Raw genomic sequence first — 14117 nt, 5'->3', positions numbered from 1 at the left:
AAAATTTTGAATTTTGAATTTTGAATTTTGCCTGGATGGCGGCCAAAGCCTTCTCGGACAAGGTCGAAAAATCTCGGAGGACCCTTGTGCTAGTTGTGCACGTTAACGATTCCTTGGCGGTCTAAAATTGATAAGAGAAGGCTGGTGTGGTTTACTCCTTCTTTCCTATTCAACATCTTCCATCCGTGTTCTCTCCTCCTTCTTTTTGTGTTTTTGTCCCTCTCTTCTAACACCTTTAATCTTCGACACCTTGCATTATATAAATTGTGTTGCAATTGCCGTAAAACATTTACTAAAACAAATACTAAAAAATAATGTTTTTATGACAAACCAGGAAATCAAGGTAAAACCAAAATGATGAACACTTATGGGTCAGTAGGCTGACCGACTTCGATCTCGAAGAGTTAAGAACTTTATTCTTCGTCTTAGTTTTTCCCGTAGCTGGACATTCCTTCTCGGACCTTCCAGCAATAAAACATTCTGCCTCTTGTCTTTCTGCCTGCCTGATTTGTTCCAAGGTTTCTATGTCTTGTTCCTATCTTATATTAGGTCTCTCCCTTCCTCTCTTTCCTTATGGCGTCGGTAGCCTAGTGGTTAGGCTACTGGACTCGTAATCGTGAGATTGCTGGTTCGGGGGTTCGAGCCTTAGCTCGGTCCGACGTTGTGTCCTTGGGAAAGGCACTTTACTCGAACATCCCATTTGGCTCGGTCCTATCGGAGACGGATGTTAAACTAGGAGGTTCCGCCCCTTAAATAACCTAATAGTGTTGATAGGGGCGTTAAACCCATACCATTTCACCATTTTTCTCTTTCCTTCTAACTTTGCTTCTAGAATATCGGGTTTCTCCGGCCAAACATGCCGCATACGATATTCGCTGAGAAGATTAATTATCTCGCTTTTTAAAAAAATCAAGTCTCCACCTCTAGTTAAATGGTGTCGTAACGTAGATAATTTTCCACCAGATCAAATCCTAAGGCCGGTCCCAGAGTGGCTCAGTAGGTCTGGCATGTAGCTCGCCTAGCTCGCACCGCCCAAATGAACGTGTTCGTTATCGTCTGCTTGAGCAGCAGCGCTGTGTGGTCTGTCTCTTATTTGCTGAGCTGCACGACGCGTCAGACGAGCTATCCCACAATGTTGTAAAACACGACTGATATGTCTGTCACCCAGCCTCGTTCGTGTTTATTTTCAACTGAAATTCTTCACATATCATTAAAATCAGCAAGAAGTAAATATTATAAGGTGCTTTACTATTAGATATTGATGCTAGCATCAACACTTGACCACAAAATCCCAAGAAATGCGCTTTATCCTTCTTTAAAATTTCGAATCGAGAGGTTGACCTAGTTTCGACAGTTTGTTTAAATTCGTAGGCCTGTGTGCTTCTTGCTTCTAGCCTAGTGCGGCTGTGCTGACACGCAGATGGCGTGCGCTTGGCGAGCTGCAGGTCAGACCTACAGAGCCACTCTGGGACCGGCCTTACCCTGTAGTTTATTTTAATAGTAAGAGTTTTACGGCACTTGCAACACATTAAGGCCATTTAACTGCCGAAGATTAGAGGTTTTACAATGGAGTAGCAAACACAAAAAGGAGGAGTGATTAAGACGATAGATGTTTGATAGGAAAGAAGGGAGCAGACCACACCAGAGCACCCGCCAACCACCCACCAACCTTGTAGTTCATTTGATGTAGTTAAATAGTCTGTACATTCACCGCGTAACTCATGGTGTATTCCTGGTTCATATTTTGCCCGTTGACACATTCTGTGGCCTCCTATAACAGATAAGCTAGTGTAAACGACTCTGGTTTTTCCCAGCCTGAAAAGATACGACGACAAACATAATTATCCTGAACTAGACACCCCTGTCCTACTTGAAGTCCTTCACCAAGGTTGTAGACATGAAGACCTCTTGACGACGCTCACAGCTAGTAGCATAACGATAACACTTTCATGTTTCATTTCAGTTCTTGATTCTTTGTTTCATTTCACTTCTTGATTCTATGTTTCATTTCCCTTCTTTAAAACAAAGCTTAAGATGCTCTATACTAAGTCAAGTTCCACTTTTCAATTACTAAATGTACCACTCTACTAATGCCTCTTGTTCTGACTGCTATCACAATAATATTCTTGAAGGCATCTCTGGTAAGAGCGCGGTATCCCTATTTATGTTGACACAGGTGTGGCGGGCCTCTTTGCTCACATTATTCCACTTTGACGATGCTATCGCTGATGCAACAAATCGCTTGCTACCTCAGAATTACAAAGTTCTATCTGCTCCAAAACTAGAAATGAGAAATTTGACGTCCAAATGTTTCAGTTTCACAGCATGTCAAGCGTTTTCCAATGTCATCCTCTGAGGATCTTGAAAATGACTCCGAATATTCTTACGATTTTGATAGAGCAGATGGAACATGTGATTTTGGTTACTGGCCTAGTGGCATTAGTAGCTCTAATTCAAAACGGCCAAAAATGTCAGGTAGAACTTAATAAGTATGAGGTAACAAAATGTTTAGGGGATTCCCATGGGATACCAGTGATATCGTGTTCTTAAAATGATTTTGGTTCTACCTCCGTGTTTTACGGAACTGAGTTACAAACTACACATTACTGACACAGATGTCTCACTTAAGACTGGCATTTTCTCCTTCTTAAAATTACGTTTCTTCCTTTTAGTCAGCCTTCCAATTAATCTTAAAAGTAAGTTTATATGTTTACTGTAGTTTAAGACTGGATACACATAAAATGGAGAAACAAAGACAGAATAAGAGGCTCTCGGATTCGCACCAGTAAGGTCGTGGGTTCGAATCCCGTCCGGGGCCCGACGTTGTGTCCTTGGGAAAGGCACTTTGCACAAATTTTCCTCACTTCACCCAGGTGGAAATGGGTACCCGGCTATAGACAGTGAAAGATCTTGTCAGTTTGATAGTGTTTGAGCGCGTGAAATCCGCAGCTTGCACTGTATGCTTCCTCGGAAGCAGAGAATGTTTCTGAGTGTTCTCAGAGGGTCTGCTGGGGTAATAAAAGTTGTAAAGCGCATAGAGCATGCTCTTGAGCATGGATATGCGCTATAGAAATGCATTTATTATTATTATTACATTTATTATTATTATTAAGAGAGAGAGAGAGAGAGAGAGAGAGAGAGACAGAGACAGAGACAGAGACAGAGACAGAGACAGAAAGACAGAGAGACAAGGGGGAGTGGGGTGGAGGGGGCAGAAACTCATGAACACATAGAGACCTACACAATATGAATTCAGTGCAATCTTTATTCGTGTTTGAGTTTTACTTTAAATATCAAAATAACGTTTCAAAACTAAAGAGTACAAAAATTGAGCAACTGCAGTATACAGTATTAATTATAAAACCGTTTGTACGAATTATATGAGAGAGATTCTAATATAAAGAATATTGTTAATGTTGTTTTGTCTATACACTTAGATTAATAATTCATGTCAGAAACGTCTTTTTGACTTTTCATGATCCGACATTATGCATGTTGTCATAAAATGTATCAACAAGTAACGTATTAACTTTTTAAAAAGCAGGAACATTTCACCGGTCTTTGAGATGGAATGTGAGTTATGACTAAAAGTTCTGATCATTTTTTTAAAAGTATTTAGCTACCACTGCTGTCTTCATTCGAACTTTCAGAAGTTGGACAGACAGACAGACAGACAGACAGACAGACAGACGGACAGACAGACAGACAGACAGACAGACAGACAGACAGACAACAGTAAATAGATAGGCACATAGATAAACACTTGTAGATAGGTAGATACGAGATAGGTAGATAGATAGATAGATAGATAGATAGATAGATAGATAGATAGAGAGAGAGATAGAGAGATAGAGAGATAGATAGAGAGAGTGAGAGAGTGAGAGAGTGAGAGAGAGAGAGAGAGAGAGAGAGAGGCATAGACTGAGAGAGAGAGGCATAGCCTGAGACAGAGAAAGGAGGAGGGATGAAGATAGAATGACACACAAAGCACAAGAATCGGAGTGTATTTGGTCGTTCATTCGATTCGTATGCAGGTATTGCCATTCTTTTAGAACCTCACCTCTTATGTCAACTTAGGTGAACAAATCGGCACTTCTCGGACCTAATTGTGTTGCAAGGGCTGTAAAACTTTTAATAAAGCTTTAAAAAGTTATATTTTGGAGCTGATTCTGTATTCTTTATACCAATTAAAAATCCAAAACGTTTAAGAAGTATACGGTACTCATTTTTTTTTAAAATCATGTAAATCTGAATGGAATTATTTTTTTAATTTAAGAAGACTTGATAGTGGAACAATTTTCTCAAAGGAAATTTTGACAAGGTCAAGATGTACAAAAGTTATTGAAACGCACTTGCAAAATACAAAAAAGAACATTGTACAAAACTAAAACTTGTAGGCTAGGGGGTTTGTTTTTTCAAATTAAATTATCATTATTCGCGATTGTAAAACTTACTGAGCATCTCGTCCATATAAAAAAGGGTAATATAAATGCAGTTTTTATTATTACATGATGACGACGATTTATTATTATTATTATTATTATTATTATTATTATTATTATATTATTATTATTATTATATTATTTTTTTTTTATATATTATTATTATTATTATATTATTATTATATTATTATTATTATTATTATTATTATTATATTATTATTATTATTATTATTATATTATTATTATTATTATCATTATTATTATTATTATTATTATTATTATTATTATATTATTATTATTATTATTATTATTATTATTATTATTACTACTATTATTATTATTACCTGACAATGGTAAAATATCAAATGGAAAATGTTTCAAACAACTGTTGTATTAAAACTTTAAAAAGGTTCTGCCTCATTAAAAAAAAAGAAAAAAATCCAAGCCCCCATGGTTCTACAAGGCTATCAAGTGAAATATTATAGTTAAACAGTATAAAAACTGAAATAAAATCCAGCCTTATTAAGCTTAGATCACCCAACTTTCTACTGTATTTGTGTTTTTCGATATCGGGACATTTCGATGTCGGGTTGTCTGGAACTTGTGTCGTTCAGATGACCTCTGTTTTGAACCGACGGATCGTGTCGCTCCATGCCTGAGTCCTTGGGGTTGGTCGAGCTTAGAGCTCTCCTTTTATCCCCGGGCTGCTCTCTCAGATGCTGTGATACAAGAAATAAAAGCGTGTCTTTATTTATTTATTTATTTATTCGTGTATTTATTTATTTATTCATTCATTCATTCATTCATTCATTCATTCATTCATTCACTCACTCATTTATTTATTTATTTATTTATTTATTTATTTATTTATTCAACTATTTATCTACTTATTTATTTATTTAGTTAGTTTATTTACTTTTATGTATTTATTTATTTGACTAAGGAGAAGCACATCGACGTAATATCGGTAATAATCGAATTTAGTGCAGAGAAAAAGCAGACCCGTTCCCCTACCCCCTTTTTCCAAAATGAAAGAGGGGAGAAAGTCAATACAATTAGAAAAAAGGCAGAAACCACTGTGAAACAATTATACCCCGATCGCCGCGACAGCTCAAATTATAGTAAACTAACTAACCGAATAACGGCCCCCAAAAAGATGTTGCAGGCCAGAAGATAGTTCACGCCTCTATTAATACTACGAGTATTATGGTTTACTAACTGGGTACACGTTTGATGAACATACTTAAAATAATCGTCGATCATCACGTCATTGTGAAAACACTGCGCACGGCCAGTGAACGGAAACCTCACTTGTTTACAATGGCGTCTTAGAAGACGGACTTTTCCAAGATTAGATCTAAACGAAAGTAATTAAAAACAGAAAATTAAACTGCAGTGACTTCAGGCTTCTCAATAAAACTGTACACCCTTTAAATAATTCTGAACCACTATTAATTTTGTCAAATGCGAAATTTCGGAGGTTTGGGAGTTTTAGGCAGCAAAAGTGACGAACTTTCACAATATAATATGTATAGATACCTGAAAGCAGCCATAAAAGTCCATATCCAGGGGAAGGCACTCGCTCGTGAACAAGAACTCGGTGAGGTAGGATACCAAAATGAGCGTGAACAGAGAAATCAACATGGACAAAGTCCGGAAAGGAAACATTTGTGAGCCGTAGACTTCATCGTACCTGCAGAGAGAGAAGAGATTACAAATTAAGAGATAGGATAAGCGCTTGATCTGTTTATCCTGTCCTAATTGTTTTTAGTTTTTTGATAATAAGAGTTTTATGGCACTTGCAACATAAATAATATTTGTAAGCCGTAGACTTCATCGTACCTGTAAAGAACGAAGTGATTGTAAAATAAGAGGTAAGGCGTTTATTACAACACAAATTAAAAAATGCTTAAAAAAACAAACTTTGCAACTAAAGCAGAGCTTACAAATTTGTTGTCTAACATACATAATTTCGTGCCCCCAGAACAACAGAAATCACATTGACAAGATATCGGGCTGTATGATAACTGCCAGATATTAGAGGTATGGATAAGCGTTAGATATCATGGTTATGTTTAGTTTGAATTAGAGAATAGGAGTTTTATGACACTTGCAATACAAATAACACTAATAAATGTTATACAAGTGCCAAATATTAGAGGTAATGCAGGAGAGTAACATACAAAAAAAAGAAGATGAAGAAATAAGGAGGATAGATGTTTGAAATGGAAGATGGAGCAAACTACACAAGAGCACCAGCCAACTGCCCTTATTCAAACAGGTAGAGGTCTTCAAAATCATTTGTAATACATGTAGTAATAATAATAATAATAATAATAATAATGATAATAATAATAATAGTAATGATGACCATGACGATGATGATAAAAATGATGATGAAAATAATGATGATGATGATATAATAACAATAACAATAATGGTAACAACAACAACAATAATGATAATAATACTGATTATCGATATGAGGCACAACTCGAACATACCAGGGAAACTTTATAACGGCCGGGATTCCCAGAGTGCTCTCCCCTCCCATGAACCGGAAGAAGAGGCTCTCCCCTCCCATGAACCGGAAGAAGAGGCCCAGCACGAAGGCCGAGAAGGAGCCGTATGCGTTGGTTCCCTTGAGGTACATGACGCACAACAGTTGTGGGAACAGACACACGTAGAGGAAGTCGGAGCAGAGAATGAAGAGGTCGTAGACGGAAGACACGGTGATGGCCATGACACACGCCAGGGAGGCCACTACGACCTGCGCCACGCGCATCACCCACACCTGCACAGCTTCTGACAGCTGGCCGAGGGGGGGGGGGGGAGAAAAAGGGAAGTGTGAGGAGTAGATGATGATGATGATGATGATGATGATGATGATGATGATGATACATCATCATTGTTGTTGTCGTTGTCGTTGTCGTCGTCGTCTGTCGTTGTCGTCATGATTAACTTCATTATCACCATCACCGATATTATTGTAATTCATTCTTTTATCATTATTATCACCACCGCCACCACCACCACAACCATCCTCTTCCTCCCCTCCTCCTCCTCCTCCTGTTTCTCCTCCTCCTCCTCCTCCTCCTCCTCCTCCTCCTCCTCTCCTCCTCTTTCTCCTGTTTTTCTCCTCCTCCTCCTCTTCCTCCTCCTCCTCCTCATCATCATCATCATCATTACCATTGTCTTCATCATCATTATCATCATCATCATCGAGTGCCAGACCTGCGACACACATCGACGATCATGGTTTCCCATTCAATAATTCATTCCCTCGTTCAGATGTTGTCCAAAAAAAAGAACTATATTATTATTATCCTGATCTTTCTCTCTCGCCTATCTGTTTAAGGTTTACAAGTAAGTTTACAATAAATAAACGAATAAATAAATAAATAGATAAATGAATAAATTTTAAAAAATATTTCAATAGTATTATATTACCTATCCTCGCTCAACACCAAGCACTACGCAATTTGCTTTTACTTTACTTTACTTTTATCCGCCGCATAATATACCCTTTTGGGTGTTGCGGGAAGAAAGAGATGTAGGTGGTTATTGTTTCCCTGACTCCATCTGTCCCGGTCTTTCTCGGTCGCCCTCAAGCCTTGCTGCCATTGATTTTTTTAAATGTTTGCACGCTGTCCTGGATGGCGTGTTGGTAATCGTAGGAGATGTCCGAACCATTTGAATCTTTGGAGTTGGATGTGTTGCATGACATTGTTTGTGACAACATTTCTCGGATTACTGAGTTTCTCATTACGCAATTTGCAATCTATTTAAAATGGAAAACACTGTAAAGGGAACAAAGCATATAAAGTTCTTAAGTAAGATTTGTCAAAGAAAACCCTCGTTGTTGCAGAGAAAGGTTGGTCGTCTTGGACAGGTGGTCTTCAAGGACAGTGTCATTACAATATAGAGAAAAAGAGAGTGTAAGCATATAGATTGTTCAGGCGATTGTCTTGGAAAGGTGATCTTTAGAGCGGGTTTTAGTTTTAGCTTAGTGTGGGGTTTTACGGCGCTCGCAACCACATAAGGTCATATGAGCGGGTATGACTGTAACTTGGAACAATGCTTGTTACATTGTGAAGTCAAAAGAGCAAAAAGGAATTTTTTTTGTTTTGTTTATAGTGGATGAAGTGTCAGCATAATGATGTCCATCTACTTCTGAGGATAATCAGAAAAGACGGACTGAAACAATAGTGACAAAGTAACAAATTGATTCAGACTTGCCTTTATCACCCCCACCCCCCTCCCCCCCCCCCAACCACCCTCAAGATAGAAGACAGGAGCGAGAGAAGAAAGGAAACGAAGAAAGTTGAATGATCAGTGGCGCCCTTCTGTGCAGGAATAAAAGTTGGAGGAAGTAACACTAATTTGAGTTGAATACAAGCACGCTTGTATCAAAACTGTCATAATATGAATTCTATAAGAGTTGAAAAACAATACGACAGAATGTGTGTGTGTGTGTATGTGAGTGAGTGTGTGTGTGTGTGTGTGTGTGTGTGTGTGTGTGTGTTTGTGTGTGTGTGTGTGTGAGAGTGTGTGTGTGTGTGAATGAAATGGAAAGAGAGAGAGAGAGAGAGAGAGAGAGAGAGAGAGAGAGAAAGAGAGAGAGAGAGAGAGGGTATACATGTGTGTTTGTGTGTTTGTGTGTGTGTTTGTGTGTGTGTGTGTGTGTGTGTGTGTGTGCGTGTGTGTGTTACAGACAGAGAGAGAGACACAGAGAGAGAGAGAAAGAGAGAGAGAAAGAGGTGTATGTGAGTTTGTATATGAAAGAGAGAGTGTGTGTGTATGAGTTTATGGGTCTGTGTGTGTACATGTATACACATTGCGCATGTGTTTGTAGGAGTGTGTCTCCTCGTCCTCCTGCTACTGCTCCCCCGCCCCCAGTCAATATGAACCGCTTTTTTCTTCTTCTTTTACTCCTCCTTCTTTATCTCTGCCTCCCCCCCCCCTCTCTCTCTCTCTCTCTCTCTCTCTCTCCCCTTTCTTTCTTCTTCTTCTTCTTCTTCTTCTTCTTCTTCTTCTTCTTCTTCTTCTTCTTCTTCTTCTTCTTCTTCTTCTTCTTCTTCTTCTTCTTCTTCTTCTTCTTCTTCTTCTTCTTCTTTTTCTTCTTCTTCACTGTCGTCGTCGTCCTTGTCGTTGTCGTCGTCGTCGTAGTAGTAGTAGTGTGCGTGTGTGAGGAAGGAAGGATGTGTGAGAGAGTACGTGTAGATGCATGTTTTATGCGCATTTGTGTGTTTGTGTGTGGGGGTTTGTGCGTGTGTGAGTGTGTGTGTGTGTGTGTGTGTGTGTGTGTGTGTGTGTGTGTGTTTGTGTGTGTGTGTGTTTGTGAATGAGTGAGTGAGTGTGTATGTAGAAGTATTTGCATATCAATTAGTACGTTATCTCATCTCATCTCATCTCATCTTATATAATCTCATTTCACGTAATCTAATCTGATCCACACCTCTTCTTTAGTAATGCGTTTGTAGACGACGGCGAACACATTCCGCGCAAACATGGAGCTGGAAGACAATATGGAAGAGTCCGTTGACGACATGACGGCCGCGGACACAGCTCCCAGGCCAACGAAAGTGACCACAGGTGGACACAAGTAACGCATCACCAGGGGAAGAGTCAGGGACCGATCATCGTTGGAGATTTCTGGGAGGCCATATTCTGTTGCAGACCAGTCTGTTGGGAAGGAAGGATAGGCTCATGTAATGATGATGATGATGATGATGATGATGATGATGATGATGATGATGATGATGATGATGATGATGATGATGATGATGATGATGATGATGATGATGACGGGGAAGAAGAAGAAGAAGAAGAAGAAGAAGAAGAAGAAGAAGAAGAAGAAGAAGAAGAAGAAGAAGAAGAAGAAGAAGAAGAAGAAGAAAAAGAAGAAGAAGAAGAAAGAGAGGGGAGAGAGAGAGAGAGAGAGAGAGAGAGAGAGAGAGAGAGAGAGAGAGAGAGAGAGAGAGAGAGAGAGAGAGAGAGAGAAGGAAGTGGGTGGTTGGAGGGTGCTCTGGTGTGGTTTGCTCCGCCTTTCCTATCAAAGTTCTGGGTACAGTCTTTTGTTACCGAAGATGACGATGAAATCCTGCAGCTTTTTATAGAGTAGATGATGAAGATGGTGATGAGCTCGAGAATGAAACTGTGCGTGACTTTGTTTAAAGTGGAGCTGTCGTTGCACGGCGGCAGTCCCACTCTCTCGGCCTAGGAAGTCTTTACCCAGTGGCATGGAGACCGTTACGTTTGGAGCTGCCAGGCTTCAGTGGATGGCCAGAACTTTGGTGCCTAGTCTATGCCCTTCTGCGCCCCACAGCACTTGCTGGTACTGCCTTCAAAACCGGTGAGTCTTCTGTTGATCTCATCCGCTTCTTCCCTGTGACACCAGTCTTCGCATGCTAGGGTAGGCAAACCCTTAAGCAAAGTCACCGAGGGTCTACGAGGTCTAGCCTGCCTGTCGAAGCAGTTGCCCGTGGTATGGCTGCTGTTGCATTCTAACAGCTGCGGGGAGCCACAAGTAATGGGTACCTGACTTCGAGTAGGGGAAGTAAAGGACTAATTTTTTTTATTTTGTTAAAAATATGTAAGATAATTTTTTGTATGTTTTTTAAATCCTTCAAAGTCACATCACATGCTTTTACAGTTATCTTATACATTTTTAAAGAATGTTTTTTCTTTTTTTAAATTAGTCCTTTACTTCCCCCAACTCGAAATCAGGTACCCATTACAGGTGGGTGGGCAGGAGGGGGCGAAAAAAAATCCGTTGCCGAACCGAGGCTCGAACCTGGACTCTCTACTTCGGAGACAAGCGCACTAACCACTCCGCTACCACGCCACTGTAAGCTACAGGATTTTAAAATACTGCAATAGTGCTTTGTGGTCGTGTTGCCATCGTGGACGACAACAAAGTGGGAATCCCTCAATGACGTCAAACAAGACGGCTGTTACTATAAATATCAGCCAATGGCATACATCTGTTGCAAAGAGTCTACATAACAAGAGGGGCCACTCCTCTCTTTGGGCCAATTAAAAAAGTGTCCTCAAAATTCGTTGGCGCCCTCTTCGCAAATGTGCACCCTTTGCAAACAGAGTTAACCTACTTGTGTTTTAAAAAATCAAAGTGAAACTAGCAAGTTTTTAATAAATTTCGGAAGAACGCTTTTTTAAATGGTTACGCTGACAAAAAACTTTTTCCGGAGGAAGGGGTGATTGTTTTCTTCGTTTAATTTGACTTTAGTATGAAAGGCGAGAGGTCATTAAAATTTTTAAAACCTAAAACTCCGTACTGAACGAACCCGAACTGCTCATGAACACCAGTCCATCTGCGCACGCAAGGAGGTGCTATTCCTATTCTTCTTCTGGAAAAACGAAAGAGAGCTTCAAAACAGACTGCAGCGCCACCTGAAGCAAAGAGCGGACTTCCGGCGAACACTTTTTTGGCTGAGTGGACCATCTTGTTATGTACTATCTTTGTCCCAAGTTATCTGCATGTTAGTTGCGTGCCCGGTGGGAACCAAAGCGTGAGAGCCACCAGAGTTTGCTGTCCAGGTATCTCCTCTTCCTTTTTTGTATTTATTGTTTCTCTCTTGCAACACCTCTAATCTTCGATTCTTACTGTATTGCGAGTTCTGTGAAACTTCTATTAAAACTTACTTACTTTTACTTTCATCCGCCGCTTACACCCTTTTGGGTGTCGCGGGAAGAAAGAGACGTCTCTTTGTCGCCAGCCGGAGAGCTGGGGTTGGGCTTTGGGAGATTCTATTAAAACTAAACTATTTTTTTAAGAACTAACTTGTGGATTTAGCGACAGCACCCAGGAGAACAGGTGGAACTGACATGGCGACGCAGCTTATAGCACCGAAGAAACTGAGGCATTCGGCGATAAACACAGACTTTGCCGACAACGCCCTTTGCCAGTACACCTGTAGAAGAGAAAATATGTTTTTAGAACTTGGGTGTCAAGACATGGCGGAATCAAGCGCTCGTCAGTGTTTGGGCACATGGAGTTCTCAGTTGTATCATAAAGCTTGTTCGTATGCCTTGCTTTGTTGGAAAAAATAGTACCAATTTATCTTGACCAGAAGTCGAGATAATTACGATAGAAGAAGGTCGGGGTCGTTCGGTGTCAAAGGTAAAGTCAGCGACAAAATGGCCGCCAACGTTTGGTGCCTTTCAAAGCTGTGGTGTTCTTGGAAAAAGGAAATTTCCCTGAACGAAAACTTTCTCCCTCAACTGCACGGGCATGCCTCCTGATATCAGCAACAGGGCAATATCCATGAAAAATAAATGAATCAACTTTTCAATCGACTTAGTCTGAGTAATGGAAGAGAGACATCCCTTTCTTGTTCCCTTTATGGCATAGGCTCAGATTTTTCCTAATATGTGACTTCGGGTCGGTGTTAAATTGACTCACTTTAATTTCACGAAACAGACGTAACATAACTAACAAGCAACCCTCCATCATATAGAAACCTCTCACTCTCACAAGCACCGGTATACCGTCTAAGATTAACAACAGGCCAATGTTCATTTGAAACAATAAACAAACAACCACGTTAAAGATCCTTTGGTGGTCCTAAAATCGATAAGAGTAGGCTTCGGCTGCCACTAGGCGAAATTCGAAATTCCTACCAAGCTAAAGATGTTTAACCGGCTCGCTCATATATGACCTTATGCACTTGCGAGCGCCGTAAAACAAAAATCTCTCCATCATACGGAGACCTTTCCCTCCCACCTGCACAAAGATGCCTCCTAAGATCAACAACAGGGCAATATTCACTGGAAACAGTCGCACAAAAAACAAGCAAACAATCCTCTCTCCAATATCCATGAAATAATTACACGAAACAGAGGTAAATTGAACAAACAAGCCCCCCCCCCCCTTATCAGCACACGACCCTCTCACCCTCACCGGCACAGGGATGCCTCCGAAGATTAACAACAGGGCAATATTCACTGGAAACAGTCATACAAAAAACAAGCAAACAATCCTCTCTCCAAAAAAATTACACGAAACAGAGGTAAATTGAGCAAAAAAACAAACTCCCTTTATCCATCACACGGACCCTCTCACCCTCACCTGCACAGGGATGCCTCCTAAGATCAACAACAGACCGATGTCCACGTAGCTCCCTATCTCTGGTACCGTCAGCTGCCCCAGCCAAGCCTCTGACGAGTCGGTCGTGATGGGGACTGTGGCGTCATGAGTCATGGCGAAGGGCACACACAGCCACTAGGGGAAAAGAGGAATAAAGTTCCTTTCCCGCTCTCTAACCATGTTCCTTGACATTTCGTACAAAGACCACGTTAAATGCTCAGGTACGAAAGAGAATCACAAACGTTGTGGGGCAGCATGACGATCTACTGACCATAGTAAAGAGACGAAAATTAAAATGGTATGGGCATGTCACAAGATCCACAAGACTTGCCTAAACAACCCTGCAAGGAACCATACAAGGAAAGAGAAAGAGAGAAAGGCAGAGAATGAGATGGGAGGACAACCTTACAGAGTGGACAGGAAAGACGATGGGTGACAATCTGAGGAAAGCAGAGGACAAAAATAGATGGCGAGAGCTGGTTTTCAGATACAGGTTGCCCCAACCACGGGATAGAAGAATAAGAAGAACCATATTCTGTCGTCTGCTTTCGTCTCCACTCCCCCCC

General features: G+C 40.5%; 1 protein-coding gene across 1 annotated transcript in view; it reads right to left on the bottom strand.

Annotated features, from left to right (window-relative positions):
• Positions 1-4987: 4987 nt before the first annotated feature.
• LOC101852075 (high-affinity choline transporter 1) overlaps positions 4988-14117 on the bottom strand; it is an 18273-nt gene continuing 9143 nt past the window's right edge. Inside the window, exons 5-10 of the mRNA XM_005090953.2 lie at positions 13534-13686; positions 12247-12376; positions 9901-10127; positions 6947-7254; positions 5982-6135; positions 4988-5161 (exon numbers count right to left, since the gene is read on the bottom strand). Coding sequence (XP_005091010.1) covers positions 4988-5161; positions 5982-6135; positions 6947-7254; positions 9901-10127; positions 12247-12376; positions 13534-13686 — 1146 coding nt within the window. The remainder of the gene's footprint in view (positions 5162-5981; positions 6136-6946; positions 7255-9900; positions 10128-12246; positions 12377-13533; positions 13687-14117) is intronic.

This window comes from Aplysia californica, unplaced genomic scaffold (assembly GCF_000002075.1).
Source record: "Aplysia californica isolate F4 #8 unplaced genomic scaffold, AplCal3.0 scaffold00024, whole genome shotgun sequence".
NCBI lineage: Eukaryota > Metazoa > Mollusca > Gastropoda > Aplysiida > Aplysiidae > Aplysia > Aplysia californica.
Note: the sequence above shows the minus strand (reverse complement) of the source record. Positions and strands in the feature narration are given on the sequence as shown.